Here is a 22,735-nt window from a genome sequence, read left to right as displayed (position 1 = left end):
TAGAATTGTGACTTAAATATGACAGTCTCAATGTATGGATGCATATGGAATTTATTGGTTTCAATACTGTTCAGTTAGTGTGGGTATTATCTGCCAGAGATCAGGCATGTGGTACAATTTGAAATGGTAAAACTGAAGTCTGAAATTGTGTTACAGGCAAAACCAACTTTGAAGTGATACTTATTAATACTGCTATGCCAATTTAAAGTTCTGATCTGCAATTCTTTTTTTTTTTTTTTTAGTTTTGCATTGATAGTATCAGTCTTCATTGCTCTCACTCTGCAGAGCCAATACCAAGATCTTCCTGTCTCATGCAGTGATTTTTATAAAGCTTTTATAACAGTGTCTTTGGGCAGGCTGGTTCCACCGATTCAGGCATGGTGGGAACCAGGAGATTTTAAAAAATTTTGACAAAATCTTTCTTTGTGACCTTTTTCCTCCCCTCAGATAAATCATTTAATCTTTCTTTGGCTCAGTTTTGCTGTCTCTAGAAAAAAATTACGACACAATATTGCTGCTGTAAAACTGCTCATGGTCTGCCAAAGTGCTTTGATGTACTGAGATTTAAGGTACTGCAGAACTGCCTGCCTTATACAATGGCTGTGGGCACCTGTGCCTGGGGACTGGCCTCTAGTGGCTCATCTTCAAACAGGAGAGAGCAGCCAGGCAGTAACAGCCCCTCTTGATCTCTCTGGAAAACATTACCCAGGTAAAATGTCCTCTGTGAACCCTGTCAGCTTGACTTTTATTAAGGTGATGATATAATTTGGATGCATCAAAGATGACCGATGTTCAGTCTTTAAAAGAGAGAGAGTTAATTGGTAGGTAGGATTTGTGGTTTTGAGGACATTCGTGATGTTTCATGATGCTGCTCATTCATGTTATTTCAGCCAAACTAGTAAAAACTGCCTAGCACTTCTCTGTAAGACTTTACTACAAAGGACGGTGCCCTGCCAACTTTCAAAACCAATGGATGGCAACACTAGACTTGATAAAGAAATGTTGATTTAATGGCCTTCTAACTGCAAGTGGTCACACAGACATGGTGCATACCTCCACCATCCAGATTTGAGAATCCTCAGTAACCCTTGTAGTGAGGAGTCTCCATGGCTTTTTCAACTTGCTTATGATATAGAAGCATGTTGGTTTACTGGTTTAATCACATTGCTTTAACTTTGCAGCCCTGACTCGGGCTGCCTGCAAGGTGACTTTTCCATGCCTTCAAGCTTGATGTGCATTTGCTGAACCCCCAGGACTAAGTGCTGAATGCCAAGCATTGGGCTTACAGGTGCTTACACTAGCATGATGATGCTCTTTGTGGCACTGTTTGGGTTTTTTTTTGTCTTTGACTGCTACCCCTACTTTTCCTCAGTTCACACACCTCCTATTTTAATAGAACTTTTCTCCTCCTCTTGTCCCTACTTTTCCTGCTGGAAAGCATGGCTTAGTGTCACATATTGAATAATTCAGTGGCAGCTTGAAGTGGTTTCTGGAACAGGGATTATTACAGGGCATCCCTGATTCAGGTGTGCTGTAAAATAATGAGAAAATTCCAGTGAAAATAGCTGGGGTTTTGCATATATGAGATCAGAAGATTGGATACTAGAATAGTAGTCATTTTACATATATTTAAATTATTTTTTGCCTTCTAGTCTTTAACAGAAATGTTTTCATATTTCAGATTTATTTGGAGCAACAGCATTTAAAATTAGGTGCTCTGTGGAAATGTACAGTACAATTTATTGTCCTTCCCACTTCATACTGAGTGCTAAATTCAATGAAATGTTAAAAAATTTTAAATATGTCTTATAGACTATTGCTAAAAATAGGATTAATAGCCACTGCCAATGTTTTTGTGTGTATGACAGAATAATTCAGTGTGGCTTGTTTAGATTTTTTTTGAGCTTCACCTCCTGCTAGTGATGGCAGATATGAATAATGTTTAGCTGTAAAGTAACTGGAGTGAGAAACTTCCAAATATCTCCCAGAAAGATGAAGTAGGATTAGTGTATAGTTCTGACCATATAAACAGTTTTACAAGTGTATTACTCTAAATCAAATTCAATGTGTTCATTTGTTTTCCCACTTTAAAGATCTTAGGTGCATAGCAGAAAAGAGAGAAGATGAGTTTTGTGCTGTAGCAACTGGAGGGCAGTGATGGGGGCCTGGAAAAAGGTCAGAGGCTGAGGCTGTAGCTCTGTTAAGCTGCACTCCTGCCCTTTCCCATCCCTTGTTCCTGCATGCGGGAGTCTCCCAGTGCCATGGCTTGTGAGGTCAGCGACCTACATAGGATTCAGGTTTTAAAACTGCAATAAGTCTGCTCCTACAGGAGACCTGTGTTGCAGTCTGTCTGGTGACGCAGTTATCTAGTTTGAATGTGTGCCAGTAATTATGAGGCAGCCAGGCACAGAGTCAGTGCCAAAGAAATGCTCCCGTGGTCCTTTTCAGGCTGTTTACAGCCACCAAAAGTTTCCATAGTTAGATAGTCAGCTTTATATAGGACAGAGATGCTGCTGTATGTTTGCAAGCATTAGGGCATTTTTATGATACTGCATAAATAATAACTGCACGCAAATGGAAATTTCAAAAAACCCAAAGCTCAGAGGAAATAGAAGATTGGCCCAGGAGCCTCTGCAGGTTCACTGATACAAGCAGGAGCTATGTGTCCAATTTGTATGCCCATAATTCGTGGGGTGTCTCTACAAAGCAATTGTTCTGTCCATGCTTGGGTTGGAAAAATAATTTTGGAAAATATTTCAGAGAATTTCAAACCTAGATGGTGATCAGATTTTATCAAAGGCATGGATAGCCACACGCTGCACAGCCGGCAGAAGGTAATGGAGTTTGGATGAATGCTTGTGCTTAACCATTTTGCAATTGATTTTGGTTTATCATTTTCAGAATTCAGTAGAATATTTCATTCTCCAAATCTATTTTTAACACTTCCTAAAGTGTTTCAAAGGGCAGCTGGCTTCCCTGACTTGGTTTTAATTATGTCCACAAAACATTTATAACTTTAAACTATAGGAAAAACATTTACTTTAAAAAGACTTATTTTCCTCTTTCTAGGAAGCCTGTGCTAACTCCCTTCCCCCACAGGCTTACCAAGCAAGCTGTGTAAAGGGAAGTGGCTCCTGCGGCTGTAAAGAAAACAGTTGAACCAGACAAGCATTTGCTGAGAGCTTAACCTGGAGTTTGTGCCAGATTGAGTACGCAAGCTGTACTGAGAGGCTCCTTTCATTCATCAGGCATCAAATTGTTTTCTTTTGTGACCACAGGCAGAGGGATGCTTGGAGTATGTCAGAAACCAGGAGTTAGACTGTATCTATCAGGTAGTTATGGCAGCGGGTGCTCTCCAAGGATGCTTAGTGTGGGAGAAACTGCATGCGGGGGAGGCAGGGTAAATGTCATTGCATTTAGCTGAAGCTGAACTCAGGGCTGATTTCCAGCCAGCAAGCATGAAGCTAGCATTTTACCTCTGCAGAGTGCTGCCATTGCAGCACTGGCTGTTTTTCATGATTAGCTAATAACTTTCTGCATTGCAGGTCTGCATGCGTGCAGCTTCCTTGTCTGTATCATTACCTGTCATTAAAAAAAACACAACCAAAAGGCATGTTGAGAACTGCAGATATGAACACCTGTATTCCTCAATAGGGTAAGAAAAGTAAGAGTTCGTACTGTTTTATGATTGATGTGGAGTTTGTACTATTTGTGAGGGAAAACTACACTGAGGCTAGGAAACGAAAGACTTTTATACCCTCTCCCCATAAAGAGAAAATTTCAAAACTTATTTCCCATGAGGCACACAATTCTGGAAAATAGCCTTCTTTTGAACTTTTAAAGTAGGAGCCAGCAGGGGCTTTTCTTGGGTAGCAAGGGAAGGCTTTGCAGGTTCCATAAGGATCATTGTCCCCAGGCCATGTGATGAAGGGAAAGGTGGTATCTCTTGAGGGCAGACATTGTCTGAAAGAGCTTGGCTAGAGGTTTCCCCCTGCCTATTTCTGATGGTAAAAAACTTTCTATCATGAGGTTGTTGTGAAAATCAAGCCCACCTCATGAGAGAAACCCCTTAACTTTTTTCCAGCAGTTCAGGAGAACACTGATAAGCATCTTATTATGTATTCTGACTGTGTCTCAACACCTATGAAAAGCCAGATGAAAGGAAAATGAGTGTCACATCTCAAGATATTGTGATGCTGTAGTGCAGGTGTCCAAATCCTGCTGTGCCCAGACAACTATGCAATCAGGTATGGAAATTTTGGCCTATAAAATTGTGATTATGGAAGACTGTCCTCTGAAATTGTGAGAGAGAACTGGTGTGCTGCATCTGGATTTCAGAACTGTTGCAATAATAATAATTAAAAAAAAGCACACAGGCTGCAGCTTTCTTGTCCTAGCAGTTAATATTGCAGATTTTGGGAATGCTTTGTACTTCCAAATATTAAGCTACTGCTTCAGTTCTTATTGTGGATTTGGAGGTCTAACTTTAGGCATCCAAGTTTGGAGTTACTAAAGCAATGGAAATATGTTCTTCTGTGGGAAGGAAAAAAGTAACTATGGTTAGGGCAGTTGTTTGATCTTACCGATGTAGATTTGCAGAAGAGGTAAGTCACCTTCAGGACCTAGATGAAAATGCAAGTAGTTGCGTAATTGAATATTAAAGCTTCTAGTACTTATCCTATTAATTCTCTTGCTAGTTGTGTTTTAATACTCCTAATATAAAATAACCCCATAATGAAATAATAGAATATAGAGATTAAGAGGATGAGATATTAAACTGGTGCCTATTACTTTGTCTTCTTTTCATAGAATGTTTCCTGCCCTGATAAAGTAGTGAACAGTTTGTAAGTGAGCACAGCTTTTTAATTTTTGTATGCTGCTGTGAATTTGTGAGGTGAGTGTAGTTGCTACCCAAGGATGCAGTACTTACTGGAGGCTTAGGTATGAGGAACTAGGTCAGGTTACCCAGACCCTGAATGCTCAAGTAATTCATAATATAATCTTGTTAACCTGCAGTTATCGTATCTGAATGCCTTACACTTGGCACAAAAAAAAAAAAGGTGGTTTCTTCCAACACCTCAGCAGGTTCATTAGATTAGCTTATTATTCAGACTGAACATCACTTTTATAAAATAAGCTATTACATATTTACTGATTTGTTTGTTAATATGCCACAAAGTACTGTGATGAATCATTACAACTAATCTTACTTGCCAAAATATATTAGAGGTATATCTGTTAAAGCTATATTTTTTATGTTTTTCTGTTCTATTTGCTTTCTTAGGAAATTGCTTTGTTTAATAAATCTGCAGGCTCTTTTCTTGTCATTAATTCGAAATAGACGTGGAAGGAAATTTTCTTTCAGATATAATCCATTTTGCATAATTTTTTTTTTTTAAAATGGCCTTCAGTATAGCAAAGGGTATGTTAGGTGTTTTTCCATGAGTTTCACACCAATGTTTTGTGCATTAGTGTAATGGAAACTTGTTGCTTACTCAACTTTTGGACCACGTGTCAGTGGTTCCTTTACAAGTTGCAGCATCAGGTTGGCTTCACTGTGTAGTAAAACTATTTGTAAAACCTGTACAGATATTAGCTGGTAGAGGCAAGCTGTCCTGGCCTGTTCAGTGCTGCAGAAAGAACAGCAGACGGGGGAAAAAGAGGACAGCTCCTTCTTAACAAGGTCTTGTCTCAGCAAGGCAAATTAAAATAACCATGTCATTTATATGTGTCATTTCCTGTCACATGCTGCTTAACAGTATATCTATGACCAACCTCTCAATACTATGTCTTTTCAATACAATTTAGTCTTCTGCCCAATTTATTTGCTCTTACCAAAAGTCAGTATTATATTACTGAAGCATATCTATGCTGTAGAATTAAAATGGTAAAATATGGACTGTGCTTTATGCTCATTATGAGTTACATCCTTCCATTTAAGGAGAAGTAGTAATAATCAGCAGGAATGGAAATAGAATTACAGTGCATTATGGTTCAGTGATGCAATACATTTTTACCTTGGAGCACCAGAGGATTAGTAATTATATACCCATCACTTAAAAGGAGGAAAAAGGATGTGTTCAGCTTATGGTGGTATGTGCCATTTCCTCAACTCTGTGTTCTCTTTGGAGGGAAAATATCTGAAGTGAATCTGGCATAACAGTACCAGCTTTTACAGTATGTGACTCAGGCAGGTAGGAGTTGAATATTATGTGACTTCATAGTTGTATGGATGTCAACATGTTGGAGGTACTTGTAAAGCAGTCTTGAGTATTGCAGATTTAAATTTGTAGCTTGAAGTCAGAATGTGATAATTGCTTTCTACTCCATTCTGCAATTTTGGTTAAAAATAAAATCTAAAATAAACTAAATAAAATTTTAAAATCTTATTTAAAATTCAATTACCATTATCTTTACTCTTTGGTTATTTGGTACTGTATTACAATTTGCTAAAAGCAGTTCAGGCAGCAGTCACCCTTACTGTTCAGAAAGTACAAACGAAGAATGACAGCAGGCTTGTGGCTTGTCAATTGTTCTTGTGTAAATAGGGATAATTGATTTATCTGTGATCACAGGTATCCTCTCTAACTGATTGTTGGTTTGTTGGATTAGGTGAGGTTTTTTTCTTCATATCTGTGGACATTTATTAATTTCTTATACTGATTATCTTAAATGCTGTCTCTTTCTTAGTTGCACAGCACCTTACACAATTAGTTTGAGTGGTGAAAAGAATTATGTAAGTCAGCAGCTTTCCAGTCTCTTGACATTTCATAAACCAGTGGTTTATGGATGTTAATTTCCATATGGAGTCAGAGCCTTGGAATTTGAGTTCCAGAGAGCCATGTTTTTCAATATTGGGAAATTATATTTTCTTCTTGCGAAAAAAGGCATCTTTGCTAGCTGTTTTTGTGGTGGCTGAAGGTTCATAAACTTCTTGTATGCTTTCCATTGCCATAGGGTCACATTACTCTTGGGAATAGAAGTTCCAGTGTGGGGAGAACAACTACTGGTATTTACTTATTTTTATTAAGTAAAAATGTATCCAGTCTCACTATGATATCAATAATTACACTAAAGGTCAGATTTTTCTCAGGTTAAAGTTTTTCTGCTCTGCATCTCTTACTTGGCTGTGGCATTTAGTGCTATTACAAGAACATATAGATAAAAGGGTTTTTTGTTTCACTTTGGAAATAAAATCTAAGCTGAAATATGCAAAATTTTCTCAGAGAGTTTCTTATCATAAAAAATTAACCCCCCTTAGTGATTTGTTACAGTCTTACTTTATTTTTCATTTCATGTACTCTTTCCTGCAGATCTGGTGTGATAGTTGGCTAGTTTAATTACAGCCTCTCTGAAAAGATAAGTGTTTGTAGAATCTAAGTGCGTCATTTTGCTTTAGAGGGGACCATAGTGGGAAGAGGATGAAAGTAAAGTGTTTGCAAATTAGCAGTATAGATGTATTTGTGTGCACCCTTAAAATCTGCAGTTTTTCTGACAGAATGGCAGCTGCAAAGGTGCAAAATTCAGAGGATCCAAAGATGGTTTTAGAAGACTCATCGTTACTCAAACACAAAATAAGTAGACATGTAGCCAGTAGAATGTTTAAGGAAAATAAAGTAGAACAGCAGTTGCTGCTGGTTTGGTTCTTCTGGATGCTTAAATTTTGTGGTTTTTTTTCCCTCAAACAGTCTCAATAGCCCGCTTTCCTGTGTTAGCAGTACTTTTCTGATTAAATGGAATTTCAAAGACAAATGCCAGTTTCTTGATGCCAAAACTTGTCAGACAAAGGATTACTTACAGTGGATCTCCCAGTTGACAGACCGGGGAGAAGAAAGGTTAGCTGCTGCAGTGTTCTTTTGGCTCTGTAAGCAGCAGAGTGCCCCAACTCTCGCTGGCTTGCAAATGTTAAAGCTATTCAGCACCTATAAAAAGTACTTAATGTCTCAGACCTAAGCTTGGGAACCGCTCAGCAGTGGCAGTATGTTACAGGCTTATTATTAGTATGTGGCTTAAAAATGCTAATATTGTGGGACCTTGATCCATTGTTGTCCTTACACAAGTGCTAGGTCTACAGGTATTCAAGTGTTTGACTAGTCTGGTTTATTAATTTCACACACAGCCAGGCTAAAGTAATCTTGTGCACCTCAAAAAGTTTTCCCAAGTCCTCTTGTGCAATCTTTCTTAATGTACGGCGATGCATTAAGGCCCAGTTTCTGAACCATGTTCTTTAATATTCCCCCCACACACACCCCGAGAAGACAGTTGGCTTTCTGACTAATAGTTTTCGATCAACGTGCTGTGTTCCACTGTGCTGGTATTCTCTAAAATCTGCATCCTCTAGAAATCAGCAGGAATGTTACTCAAACTGGCTTCTTGAGCTTAGAACAAAAAAGCAGTCCAGAAAAATAAAGAATACTTTTTCTAGGGAAGCCATAGTGTCTACAGTAATTTAATGTAGTCTTCAGCAGACATTTTATAGATTTGAAAATCCGCAGTTTTCCGGACAGCTTATAGAGGACCCTCACTACTGGGACCTGTGAACTCAAATGCATTTGTTCTTTCCTACCCATTCGATCTCTGTTCCATCCATTTTATGTGCCTTGCCCGTGGTGATTCTGTTTTGTGTTTAGTGTTCTGCTGAAGAGTGAGTGAGCTGAGACCTGTCACCTAAGTTTGGGTGTCTTTGCTAGTAACATGAGTGTCTAATTGCACTTGTTTTTAATGACTGGGAGTTTCTTTTGACACTAGGTGATGCAGATGTATCTCCCATTCTGTGGGATTGCCATATCCAACGCCCAGCTATTTGCAGCTTCAAGGAAGGAATATGACAGAAGCAGGGTAAGTAAAAAATGTATATTGGACTAATATCTAACCTTCAGTTTTTGTTCCTTCAGATTCCATCTATGCATATGTGTTTGCTAACTAGACGGTTTTAACTGTGTTTTATTTAAAAAAATACATTTTCAACAGATCACTATCTTGACTGAGGCAGCAAGCAGAGAGCGTGGGAGGGAAACATGCTTGTGGTGGTGGCTGTTGTTTCCTCATGTCAGTTCCATGTTTTGTAGTGCTGAAACAATCGTGTTTGTGACACAGACAGTGCAGGAGAGCATTACTTTGGCAGAGATTCAAACTCTCATAAAATTCCAATAATATCAAACCGTTGCCATCCTGAATTTGTAATGTTTAATTCGTGTGCAAATAATGTGGATATCTCTTTATAAAAGTAAGCAAGAAAAAAAAATCCTGTATGTGAAGGGTTTTGACAGCATGTGTCTGCATAGATACATTATTCACATTACTCATAATTGCTGATGTCATGCATTAGTTGGGACATAAGCTCCAAAGAAGTGAAAATAATGCTGAGCTTACATAATTTACTTCTCAGGGAGGTCTTTTTTTTTTAAAGAAATAAAATGGTATTTTTGAGGGGGTTTTTATAATTGTTGGATTTTTTGTGTGTGTTGTTTAAAATCATCTTGCATGCAATGATGGAAAATGACACTTACGTTATCATGGATCACAGCTCCAAAGCTTCAGTGGAAATACCACTGGTAGTACTGAACCTACTCTTGCTTCACAAAGCAGGGGAGACTACAGTGGGGTGGGTCTCTGTACTGAGCACTGACATTTGTATATTCAGGATTTTGGTGCTTTCCACGTATGGAAACTAATGCTTTCCACTACTTTGAAAACTAACAATAGCCCTTTCTAATGGTGTATATATTTAAGGGTCATAAAGCATCTGAGCTTGTCTTCTGTCCAGGTCTGACTATAGGCCACTATATTTTGCGGTGGAGATGTGGAGGAGACTTGGGGAGCGGGAGGAAAGAATTTTCTGCCAAAGATTTTTTTCTTCATTTGATGTTCAAATAAAATTATTGAGTACATAGAGACTTAAAATTTGCTGCAGATTCCCAGCCTGCAGGGAACAATGACAGACTTTTGAGGAGTCAGCGTTTAATCGTCTGGGGGAGGCATTCAGCAGAAAAGTATTAGGGACATTCTTATTCTTCATTAGAAAATGGTAAATTCTGGTGGTTGGGCATGTCAGGAAATTGGATTAGAGATACAGCTTCTTTGTTTCTTGTTGCCACTTCAGCCATGCCAGCCATAACAAATATCATTGCCATTTGACAGCTACATGGTGGCCTGTACTGAATTGCATTTCTGACCTGTTGGTGGTCTTTAGCTTTGCCTAGTCCATGGTTGAAATTCATCGGCAAGTAAGACGTGATGGACAAGCCCATACTTTGCCTTCCCTATCAAACTGGACCCCAATGGTGGCAACTTCCAGTGACTGTGACCAACATTTTGCTGATAATCACTGTGTTAGGAGAGCTAAGACCGCTAATGCTTATGTGCTTGCCTATATGGATGTTTTTTGTGTCAGTGCCCTAAACCAGAATAAAGGAAAAAGCATACTTCTTTGGTAAGAAAGAACATGGCCTATTATTTTTAAAGTTGATGAAATGAGAGGGGAAGCCCTTCATTTTAAAACATTGTATTTTACAGACATGTTGTTAGTTGTAACGACTGGATCAGAGAGCTATTGGAATATGGAAGTATTGCTGTGTTGTTTTTTTTTTCTTTTCCAGCTTTGAACATGCAAAATGGGTAATAAATGAATAAAATGAAGTTTAAATGCACCATCAAATTCAGTATAGCAAATCAAGTAACTCAATCCATACTGCATACTTGGACAGTTGCATTACAGCCATTGTTTCATTTTTGGACCACAGTGAAATAGTTTGAAAGATTTCCATTGTTTGCTAGGAGTTGGATTGTGCCCAGCTGCAAGCTAAGAAATACTTAAATTCTTTCTTTCTTTCTTCAGATACCCCCACCCTAATTCTGTTGCCATAATCATCAAGAACTCTATTTGAATGAAGATTTCAATGGATCACTCATATAAAAATCAATCCCAGAGATTATGCCTCCTATGCAATGCTTCATGTATTTATTAGTTGTACAACCAATACGAGAGTTTTCTGTCCTTGTATGCAGGCTTTACTGGAAGTAGTGAATGACCTTTTTGAGGAACAAACTGACTTAGAGAAAATTGTCAAGAAAATTATGCATCGGGCCCAGACTCTGCTGAAGTGTGAACGGTGCTCAGTATTACTTCTGGAAGATATCGAATCACCCGTAAGTATGGCTTCACATTCTGTAGAAAGGCTAATATTTGAGTGGTGGAGCAGCTGCTTTAATTGTGGTGAAGCTGTTTCATATCATGTCTAAGTACTGAACAGCAAGTATTCTTCCAGTATGTCATTCTTAAATGTACGTTAGGTACAGGTTGAATCTTTATCAAGACTACTCTTGTGGTTTAACCCCAGTAGGCAGCTAAGCCCAACACAGCTGCTCACTCATTTTCCCACCCAGTGGGTTGGGGAAGGGAATTGGAAGGGCAAGTGTGAAAACTTGTGAGTTGAGATGAAGACAGTGTAGTAGGTAAAGCAAAAGCTGTGTGCACAACTATAGCAAAATAAGGTATTCATACACTATTTCCATCAGCAGGCAGGTGTTCTGTCATTTCCAGGAAAGCAGGGCTTCATCACATGTAATGGTTACTTGGGAAGACAAATGCCATAACTCTGAAAGTGCCCCCCTTCCTCCTCCTCCTCCCTGCAGCTTTTGTCATTGAGCATGATGTCATATAGTATGGAATATCCCTTTGGTCAGTTGGGGTCAGCTGTCTGGCTGTGTCCCCTCCCAATCTTTTGTGCACTACCCATTCACTGGGGCAGCAGAGTGAGAAAGAGAGAAGGCTTTGACACTGTGTAAGTACCATTCAGCAATAATGAAAACATCCCTGTGTTATCAATGCTGTTTTAATCACAAATCTAAAACACATCACCGTACAAGCCACTAGAAGAAAATTAACTGTATCCCAGCCAAAACCAGTATAGTCACTTTTTCAAATGGAAACTGAAAGGTACATTCACGATTCCTTCTGGTCATTTGAGGACATATAATGGGATGTCTGTAAGTTGCTGATGGTTCTAACTATCAGTGGTATGATCCAGCTTGATATGCTGCGATTCTCAGTTGTCTGTGTGATGGAATTAGTGTTTACTACAGAGCAGCTAGGACAGCTTAACTGAGAAGCAAGGTGCTCCTGTGGTCTGCTTAAAAAAGAAAAATTACCTCATTTGTTATCAAATATTTATTTGCTCAGTTCCTTTCTTTCATGCTATAGCCACTAGAAGGAAAGAAAATTCCTGTCTATAGCTTCATTTACATTACCTGGAATTTATGACCTTGCTAGTATTTTCAGGCTAATGACTTATCAAATGGGTGGTTCTTGCAAGCACTTTCAGAAACAGAAACAATTGCATCATCAGCCAAATCTTTTAATGCTCATTTTTAGAACTAACCTTTTCTGCATACATTCCAATAAATAATTGTCAGACATCTTTGTTGACAGTGTTCATACTTTTGCATCTGTTATTGTTGTTTAACTGTAGCAAACAGAAATACTTATGTAGTTTCTATTCTAGTACATAACATGTTACATCTTTAATCAGACTACTGGTCCCTCAGAAATAACAGATAAAAATAAACTCATTAAGACTTTAACTGACCATCCTGTGTATTCAGCAACTCAGTGGGCTTTACAGCAATCTAATCGGTGTCTTCACAGTAGTCAGCTTCTGCACTTCTCAGATTATTTTTTTTTTTTGTGAAATACAGTATTTGGCTGTGGAAAAACAGCCAAGACAGTGAGGGCTGAACTTGCAACACCGGGATTTTTCTCAGCTGCTTTTGGTGGCTAGGGCTCCATGGGATTTGTTCCTTCCTGAAAGTTTTCCACTCACTTTAGCAGTTGGCAGGGGTATGTTTGGGAGTAGCTATGTTTGCACATTTTAACAAGTTTCTTTAATACTTTGCAAAATAAATAATAAGAACCAGTCTTAGTTCCTAGGTGATGAAAATGCTGTGAAAAGATAACCCTCTTGTCCTTTTGGCCTAGTAATTTTTTCCTGAGGTAACAAAATCCATTGGAAAAGACACATTTGCATACAAATGTCTAGATAGTCACGTACTTGTTCTTGTGATAGGAAGAAGCTTTTGTATTGAGCAGGTGAAGTGAAAATATGACTTTCAGCATTACCAAAGTATGCTTGTTTGAAATTGCTCTGTCCACTTGACCAAGGAATAATTATTTCATTGCAGAGCTCTATTAAGTTGAACAGATGGACATAAGCTATATGAAAGTATTTGTCAAGAGCTGGATTTCATGCACAGTTTTGAAAGGGGCTTTCACTGGAACTTTGTAGTACTGCCATTCATAGGATATGAGAGCCTCTTTAAAATTGTTTAACATTTTTATTACTTTTTATTAGTAGTAAAATAAGTGACTGTCTTTACATTGGTAGCTCCTTTCAGTGTTTTCAGGCTATTCATCACAAACTATCCTCCTTTCTACTGATTTGAGAAGTAGTTGAAGGATAATGTTTCTTGTAATATCATTCTTTTTTCTATCTAAGTATCTCTGGATTCACTGACACTCTGTAATTGATTATTTGTTGCTGGACTGTGACAAGTCTAAATGATTGGCAGAGCCAGAATCATAACTTTCTGTGTATGGCAGAAAAAAACCATTATTTTCTTTCCTGGAGGAAAGATATTATTCTAATTTCATTTAAAATAATATAAATTAAGTACTTTCAGTGGAGTGTGCTCTAAATTACACTAGCTTTCATAAAAGTGAGATCGAGGTTTGTATTCCGTTTATATATTCTCTGTTATAGAATTTTAATGTTTCTAGTTTATTTTCTCTTTCTAGACCCCCCACACTGATTTTATAATTACAAGATACGGTTCTACTACATTCTTATGAAATGCCACTATGTTTGCAAGTATCATATGATTTTTATTTTTCACAGAACAGTACATTGTGTGAGTAGCAGGCTGTGGGTGGCATTGTTCCCTTCATTTTTCTGCTTTTCGTACTATTTCTACCTTTGAGTGCAGAGGGTTTTTTTTTTCCAAACCACAGGCAATGAGTTCTCATTCCTCTAGAACAAATTATGAAATGTGGACAGCCAAGGTATTCAGTTAAGCCTAAACTTTTTCTAAACAGTCATAAATCTTAGGTTAATTTGGAGTAGGAGAATAGCATCTTGCCATCTACTTGGTGATTTTTACAAGTGGCAAAACAGTTATTTTCCTGATTTCCCCCTATTTTGGAGGGTTAACCTAGATATTAAAATAGATCTCCATAGAGTAACTCAAAGTTAAGTTGTGTCTAAAATACTGTCATTTGTACATTGTGTGAAAAGCTTGTGCAATACAGAACTGAAGTGGAAGACGGGGACTCATACTAGCATTCAAAAACTTTCCCTATGGTCTATGTCACATTAGCCAATCCTAAACTGTTTCACTTATGTGCTGTTGGCAATTGTGTTCAAGGAAAATTGATTGCAACTAGTAGTGCAAATGGGTCTTTCTGTTTATTTTCCTGTATTTAAAAAAAGTGAAGTTTAGGTAAAGCTCCATAATTCATGTACCAAAGTCCTTTGAAGGGAAGCATATACTGTTGCCAAAAATAGTTTCATGAAGGAATCTAAAGATATAATTTAATTTGATATTGTTTGTTAGTGAGCTGTGCACAGTGTCCATTTTGAACATGAATTCTCCATTGGGAGATTACAGATTGAATTTTGGATGAAAAGGTGTTTTAAATATAGGAACCTTACAATACTATTTTCTTACATATTTATTCATCTTAATAGCAATTTTAAGTTACTTTTTTTTTTTGTGACAGGTGGTGAAATTTACAAAATCCTTTGAGTTGTTATCTCCAAAATGCAGTGCCGATACTGACAACAGGTTAGTGCTCATGTCTTCTGTGGTAATGGATTACTTTATTTTTCACATGGTTCTAAATTTGCTTGATCGTAGTTTTATTTTCTTATGAAACTTTGGGTAGATTTTATTGAAGAGTGTGAGCCTACAGTTTTTACTCAGACAAGACTGCTGCTTGCTTCAGATGGAGACTTGCCTAAATAAATACATGTGCCTATATTTTTATATATGTGTGTGTGTGTGTGTGTACACATATAGATGTGTGCTAACACTGTTTCAGTGACTTAAAGAAGAAACCAGGAAATAACTTACGACTTTTTATTGAACTCATAGAGAACACACCAATATTGTTTTGCATAGTTAATACTGGAGTAAAAGTTATGAAGTTATTTTAGATTGTTTGTTGATGTCTTGCAAAATGTCTTCTTACAGTTGTGTTGAAAGGCTTCCAGTAAAATTATATTTCTGCTCTTGTCGTCAAGTTGGAAAGCCTAAAAACCTCAGAGAACATGTATTTCCTGGAAATTGTGTTCCTGTGACTAAATCTTGTTTGGGACCCCAGTCAAAATAGGAGTATGTGTTTTGCTTAATAGGATCTCTATTTAAATGTTGATAAAGTGCTAACTGCAATTAGTAAGAGAGAGAGCCTTTTGTCCTTGTGGGGTTACTATATTAATTCCTATGAGATAATACAACTGGTAACAGTTTACATAAAATGTCCTAATACCAAATGAGTGGATGAAGATTCAGGGCTATTGTGAGAAGGTTTCTCCCATCTTTTAGGGCTCAGACTCAGTGATTATCAAATCAGTTCATACTGATTCTGAATTAGAATTTTCCATGTCAACTGGCTACCATAATGATAAACTTAGCCTTCTGCATACTAGCTTAGAAAGTGAAGATTACTTTGTGCTTTGTCATATTTAAGCCCTTTAAGCATTTTTAAAAAATATTTTTGGGTAATCTGCCTTCTTTCATGCTTTATTTCTTCACCTCCAGTGTGGTAAGAAGCTACCACTTCATTAAGGTGAATGTGCACATTGTACTCCAGATTACAACGGGTCGTAATTCTTAACGCTTTTCATAGATTGATCTCACAGCATTACAAAAATGGGTAGTGTTGTTTTTAAGATGTGCGAGCTGACAGTGGAATCCAGGGCCACACAAAAAGACGGGTAGAAGCTAGATCTCTTCCATGCCCTATCCACTTGTTGAGAGATGCGAATGGTGAGACAAATGGAATAGGAAAGCAAGTGCTAAAATATAGCAAGGTTTAAATATGAATAAATAATCTGCCAGTTATTCTGGGAATCACAAGTTACTACTTTTGACAAAGATCTTCAGAGTAGCAGTTGGTCTTTCCTGGGTCAATTAGATTTGTGAAAATACATTCCTTTTGTTCAGGGACAGGGGTATGAATCAAGGGATGTGGTTGTTATTCCTGGTTTTTTTTTCAAACTTGATCTGTAGCCAGATTAGTCAAAACAATGTAGAGTAGTGTCAAGATAACCAAGCTGGCTCATTTCTTGTTACCATAGTTATATTAGCATGTTACCAAAAAGCAATTTGTAGTAGCCTGCTCTGCATGTAGTCAAGTCAAGATTTTTTTAACTTTAGTCTGAGACATGAATAAACACATGCAACCTGGTAGCTAGTCTTTAAAAGAGTTATAAAGGTATATTTCTGTGCATCTTAATATAAAGATTTATTGCTTTTTCCTTCATTTTTCATCTAGTGGAAAGTGAAGTTGGTTTTACAAAGACCAAGGTTAGACTGGCAGATATGATGTCACATTTGGATCTAGCACAGGCACAGCTTGAGTTATTGGCACTATAGAGGGAAAATAAAGGTTATTTAGGATACAGAACAATGCTGTGAGCCCTTGACATTTGAGCATTTTTCTAGTGAGTTTTGCCCTTTTCATTCTACATTCTGCAGCCCTGATGCTTTACTGATGTGAAGTCATGAGACGTTTCATGTGGAAAAAAAGGCAAGCTGAGTTTCTTCATCATCACACCAGTGAAGATAAATATTATTTATTTGAAATTTTAGTGGAAATCCAAGGATATTATAAGCAGAGAACAGTTCTAGTAATGTTTTATCTGAAAGGGAGAGAAGCTCCAAGGACAATATAACTTTTTATGTTTTAACATGCTTTCTCACAGTTTTAGAAGAAATCGGCTTTTCTTTTGACCTTCTTACATCTGGCTAATAGCAGTTCACCTGTTTAGTCCCTAAATATTATAATGAATACTCATTTCTTTTTTCTTTACTTTTCTTTAGTTGTAAAGAAATACTTGCAAGACCACACTTGAATTTATCTGTTCAGTTTGCAATTTTCCAGCACACACCATGACCAAGTTTGTTTATTATCCATAATGGCACTCTCCCTTTTGCCAATCATTTTGTTCTTGAAGTATAGGCTTGCCAAGTCTCCTAAATTTTCTCTCCCTTTGAAAAAAAGATTACATAAATCTTAGAAGCCTTGTGGGTTCAGTTCTGATGTATTCTGTATGAAGATGACCCTGAGGGAGGTGCTGTGGTCTGTCTTTCTTGCACTGAAGTAGTCATCCTGGCACATGATGTAGCTGAGATTACAGCGCTCTAACTAGAGTACCAGTGGTAGTGGAAAGGTCAGCTGCCTGGGCCAGAGTACGGGTTGTGTGGGAGAACATACCTGTGCACCCTCCCAGTTGGGCTGGTACAGAGAAGGTGCTGAAATCCCCAATGTCACTGTTTCACCACTACTGTCCCTGGGATGATGTGCATTCAGGCGTCACCCCATTCTCTGCGGTGTTTTTATGCTTCTTAAGGCATCTTTCTGCCTTTCTAGTCCTAGGGCCTGGAAGGGTTCATGTCACTGTTTAGAGAGGATTAAAGGTACCCATGATTTTGGCTGTGCCACTTCCCTACTGTACTGCTATCCCTGTCAGGGAGGCTTTGGGGAAGATAGCGAAGCAAGCAGGTGGATAAGGGGAGCCTGCAGCACTGCTCGGTGCTCTCTGATCCGGGTTTACTCTCCTGCCTGGCATGCAGCACTCCTACTAGTGCATGGCCAAGACAGGGAGATGGTGGCATGCAGCTGCCTGTATCAGTCCAGCAGGACTCACTCACGGTTTTCCACAGTTTGGAGAAAATTGTTGCTTGTGATTTTTAGAGTAGCTTCTGAGTCTTCTGAGCTGCTGAGGATGGAGAGAGCACCAGCTGGCTGTGATGTGCATCAGAATTAAGCATTGATATTTCCTCCTAGTGAAAGTTGAGTGCCTCTCATCTAGAGCATTAGTTGTAAAGCACTTGCCAGGAATGGAGACAACATAGTAGAAGATACTTTTAAAACTTCTTCCTGAATTATATCTTGTTTCTTTTACTTGAATTCATTTGCTGCTTAAAATGCTTGACACTCATAATTTAGTTCCAGTTTAAAGTGTCTTATATTATAATGGTAATATCATCTAGATTTTTAAGGTATGAACTGGGGGAGCTATGCATTTGAAATTAGATTCTTATCCTTAAAGATTTTTTTTGCTTCTCAACTATTGATGGCCTGAAATAAATTTTAAATTATAAATGTGAATTTTCTACTTAGCTCAAAACACATTATAATTTTGTAAAGGTTCCTGTCAAAGTATACACGTAACATTAGTAACTCAAAATTCTTATAACTCAAAATTCTTATCCCAAATGAAAGTTGATACACTTAAATTTATTTGTGTAAAGTATTATTATCTTTATTTATAGTCTTTTAAGAATATTGAGCTTTCTTTCAAATGAGTGACTTAGTTGAATTAGTCTCCAGAAAATCAATGTGGCCAACAAAAATCAACCCTTTCACTTTGAGTCTTCCAAGCATTTTACTGTGCCTCCTTCTTTCATTCATCTGCATTACTTTGAAACTTCAAGCTATTGTAGTCTTTTCCATGGCTGCTCAGAGCCACTTTTTTCTAAGTAATGTTTCTTGGGTGTTGAAAATTGATCAGTTTTCTTCTCAAAATCAAGACAACATGCATTTATTTATTTGCACATGATGAGCTACTCCTTGACAATGTCAAAAACCTGTCTGCAATATGTCAGTGAGAACTTTCCCACTGATTAGATGAGGTATAAGGTGAGGACTTTAAGGTCTGTGTAGACATTGTGTTTTCTGGGGAAGCTGTGGTGGAGTGTGGTGAGTTGAGCCCATCATTTAGTGTCTTATGCTCATTTACTGACAGTTATCCAGCCCCTCAGTAGTTGTGGCAGAAACTCAGCCAGGAAAAAGGAAAAAAGAAAAAAAAAAAAAAAAAGAGACATTCATGTATTGTATGTCTACTTGGATCCACCTGCTGCAACATACTTACACTATTGATTTTAAGACTTATTTCATGATTCCTTCTTCAGCCACTCAGGCCTGGCTTTTTAGACTAAAATTTTAAAAATGGCATTTCCCTTGACAGGAAAATTATTGGAAGTATAAATTAAAAATGCCTCAAATTATTACACTAATTTGAAAAATTATAATCTTAAAATTATACACTTTCAGGTAGCTATACAGAAAATGTTATTTAGAACTGGTTGCTTTTTATGAGCCGGCATGTATCCAACAGGAACTTGGAACATAATCCCACTCTTGAGTCATATGTAAATGCATTTCATTATTAAATGCTGTATTTACTTTACTTGGGAGACCAATGCTGTATTCAATAGAAAGAATTGTGTAAAGGAGAGAATTTTTAATGTACTATTTCAATAAATAGCAAATTTTTGTTCCATAGATAACACTTAGTAACTATTAACAACTGTGAATGGTTCTGCTGTTCCTGTGAATATGCCTGTTGTATGACATGCTGGACCTTCAAACAACGTTGCTTGAATTTTTTCTTCCCTTGTTATGCCTTTTGATAGTTTCAAAGACAGTGTGGAGAAATCATCATCTTATTCCGACTGGCTAATAAATAATAGCATTGCTGAACTCGTAGCTTCCACGGGTCTCCCGGTCAACATCAGTGATGCCTATCAGGATCCTCGCTTTGATGCTGAAGTAAGAGATTTTTAGAAATATAAAGATACATCACATTTTTGACATTGCAACTAACATAACACAATTTTATCATTATATCCAAGTGGCTTTAAAAGTGAATATTTATTTTGAATTATTTTTTCTATCCACTATGTCCTCCTCCTAATCTGCTGGTGTTGACATGGCTTTGCACAGTAAACACAGGTCACTGAAGTAGTGTATTATTTTAGGCAGTTACTTAGTCTGCCCGTGGTTCATTTTTTTCTATTTATAAGTGATACCTTCCTCTATCAAGTGCTTTGATATTTATGCAAACTTATTTTTATTGCTAAAAATTCCCTGTTGGTGTTCAGCGTTAGGAGCACCGTCGTCGTTAGCTGTTGGGGTGACTGGGACTATATGCACACAGAGTGTAAACAGAACCAGTATCTAGAGAGATAAATGTTGTTTGTCATCTGACTTAGCCAACTAACCTTTTAATTTGCACAAATAAAATATACACACTGGATTAGTTATTTCTGCAAGATGCATATCACTCCTAATACAAGTTGTTTGTGTATCCTAAGATATTCATTCCAGTCTCAGTTACGAAGGTGTAGGTACAGATAAAAATGTGTATGTATGCTTAACACCTAAATAAATGTTAGAAGCATATGGAAAGACAAAATCTTCACTGAATTCTACCCAGTAAAACAGTATTACTATGGGGGACTTGGCCAGCTGTTGGGCAGTACGTTAGTCAGTGGACAGCCTTGGTCAGCAAGCTTGCCAAACTATATTACTACAGTAAGTGTGCTTGGAAGTGTTTCATGTTGAGAGTTTGCCTGGTTCCAGTTTTATTCCATGTGTCATTAAAGCGATTATCTCTCAAACCTGCAGAATTTGTCAAAACAAGAAAAATAAAAGGGGCCTGCTGTAAAAGTACACAAGAAAACTGTGTTGATGCAAACTTGTTCAGAATTCCAAAATGTACAATTAATGTCTGGGGTCTATTTCTTGCCAAAGAGATATGCTAAAATAAAGCATGCCAATCCTTGATATGTTTGCAGTTGTACTTTTAAGATATCATGTCCTGAATAATTTAGCTATATCTTATTTATTTCACAGTTAGTACTTTCCAAGTTAGAGGCACTGCGCAATTTATATAGAGAAAAAGAAAACAATACAAAGGGCAGTAATTATTTTCTGTTGGTGGGTTCCTATGGAAATATAATTCTTAAATTCAGTTGTTACAATCAATTACTTCTACAGATCAAGTGTAGTAAGAGGAACATAATATCCCTTATGACTTAGAATCAAACATACGTTTGTAGTTATGGTCAGATATTCTGTTCTCTGCTTCTATCAAAAACACTCTCTTTTTTTCTCCCAGAACACAAGCTGTCATTTTCAAGTGTTGATGCTCAATTTTCAACTCATTCACCAGGAATTTAATGCTGAAGTATTTTCTCTGAGTTCATTTCAAGATACACATCTAAGGCAATTGTTCCCCCACTCCTATGGATTTTAGGTAGCGCTCCATACTGATTTCAGCGATGAGTACTGAGTATGTGCAAACAAACACTACTCTAGTAAAACCTGAGTTATATCTTCTACTAGCTAGGAGATCACAGTGGTCCCATCCTGCCTCCAGTATATGAATTATTTGCTGATCTTTTCTTCTATTACAGATTGCCTGTAGCTCTGGCAGTTTTAGTAAGAAAACATCTCCTGATCTCTTGTGAGTGGGCTCATCCCCCTCTCTAATCTCTTTGAAAAAACATTTTATTTTCTTCAGATTTTGCAGCAATGACCCTAAAATAAAGCTTATTAACCACAGAAAAGAGACAATCAGTGACACATAATAAATTGCAAAGTTTTATACTATGTTAGATAGAAAACAATAAAAGAGGCAGAAAATTGTCTTCAGAACTACAGGACCAATAAAACCTACACAGAGAATCTCAAATCTTGGTTTTGACCTCATCCTTCCATTTCTTCCTAGCTTGTACTTCTGCACAATTACCTACTTAATCTTGCCTTTCTTCTGAAAACTAGCATTTTCTGTAAGCCCCCTTTTATAGCTGCTTTGCTAAATCAAATTTCAGTTTGACAATTGGGAAGAGTATTTCTAAGGCACGCTTATTCAGTGGAGGTTGTCTCTTTTAATCCACCAGTGTAAGTAATCTAAGAATTGTCTGGACATTGCCTCAATTGCACTTTGTCTTTCATTCCAAATCAAAGGCAAATAGTGTAAGCTTTCTGTGGCAAAGATGGTGATGTTCGTATTTTCTTCGGCAATTTTTAGAATAATCCGTGTGACTTTTGGTTAATCTTACAGTGAATGACGTTTCAGCAGAAATTTTCTGTGAGTGAGAGCTGATCCATATGGAATGACATTTGTAGATGTAAACTTACTCCTTGACATTTCTATTACTAGAATGTGAAAGGCTGCAGATGACACCTACCGCTAATGGAAGCTCTCATTTCTATGTTTTAGGCTGACCAGATTTCTGGCTTTCACATAAGGTCTGTTCTATGTGTTCCTATATGGAACAGCAACCACCAAATAATCGGTAAGACCTCCCTCATAGCTGCATCATTTTTGTGCTAATGTAAATTTAATTCTATCTTTTTAATCCTACATTCCTTTTTTCTTCTTTTTCCCAGCTGAATAGTGTTAAGAAGTTATGGTACCTAGGATGCATGCTAAGTATCCAAGAAGGGATGTTTTGGCTTGGATACTGTATGGACTTTTTCAGCTTTTCCATTGTGTCATTGTTAAGTTATATATTGTATTGAAACTTGAAGACTAATGAGATGAGAACAGAAATTTTAACAATATTAGTGAAAAAATGTTTTGATATGCTTTGATACTTTTCTTGGTTCTCCCTTTTTTGTACACAACTCAGGCAACTGTTTCTGCAGTCCAGCAAAGTGATCATT

At 37.4% G+C, this 22,735-nt stretch overlaps 1 protein-coding gene across 1 annotated transcript in view; it reads left to right on the top strand.

Moving 5' to 3' along the window:
* Positions 1 to 22,735, top strand: part of PDE11A (phosphodiesterase 11A) — a 140,876-nt gene that overhangs the window by 52,741 nt on the left and 65,400 nt on the right. Inside the window, exons 3-7 of the mRNA XM_064453319.1 lie at positions 8,749 to 8,838; positions 11,008 to 11,148; positions 14,774 to 14,838; positions 19,696 to 19,831; positions 22,290 to 22,365. Of these exons, the coding sequence (XP_064309389.1) occupies positions 8,749 to 8,838; positions 11,008 to 11,148; positions 14,774 to 14,838; positions 19,696 to 19,831; positions 22,290 to 22,365 (508 nt within the window). The remainder of the gene's footprint in view (positions 1 to 8,748; positions 8,839 to 11,007; positions 11,149 to 14,773; positions 14,839 to 19,695; positions 19,832 to 22,289; positions 22,366 to 22,735) is intronic.

Source organism: Phalacrocorax carbo, chromosome 5 (assembly GCF_963921805.1).
Source record: "Phalacrocorax carbo chromosome 5, bPhaCar2.1, whole genome shotgun sequence".
NCBI classification, from domain to species: domain Eukaryota; kingdom Metazoa; phylum Chordata; class Aves; order Suliformes; family Phalacrocoracidae; genus Phalacrocorax; species Phalacrocorax carbo.
This window is presented reverse-complemented; position numbering and strand designations above follow the sequence as displayed.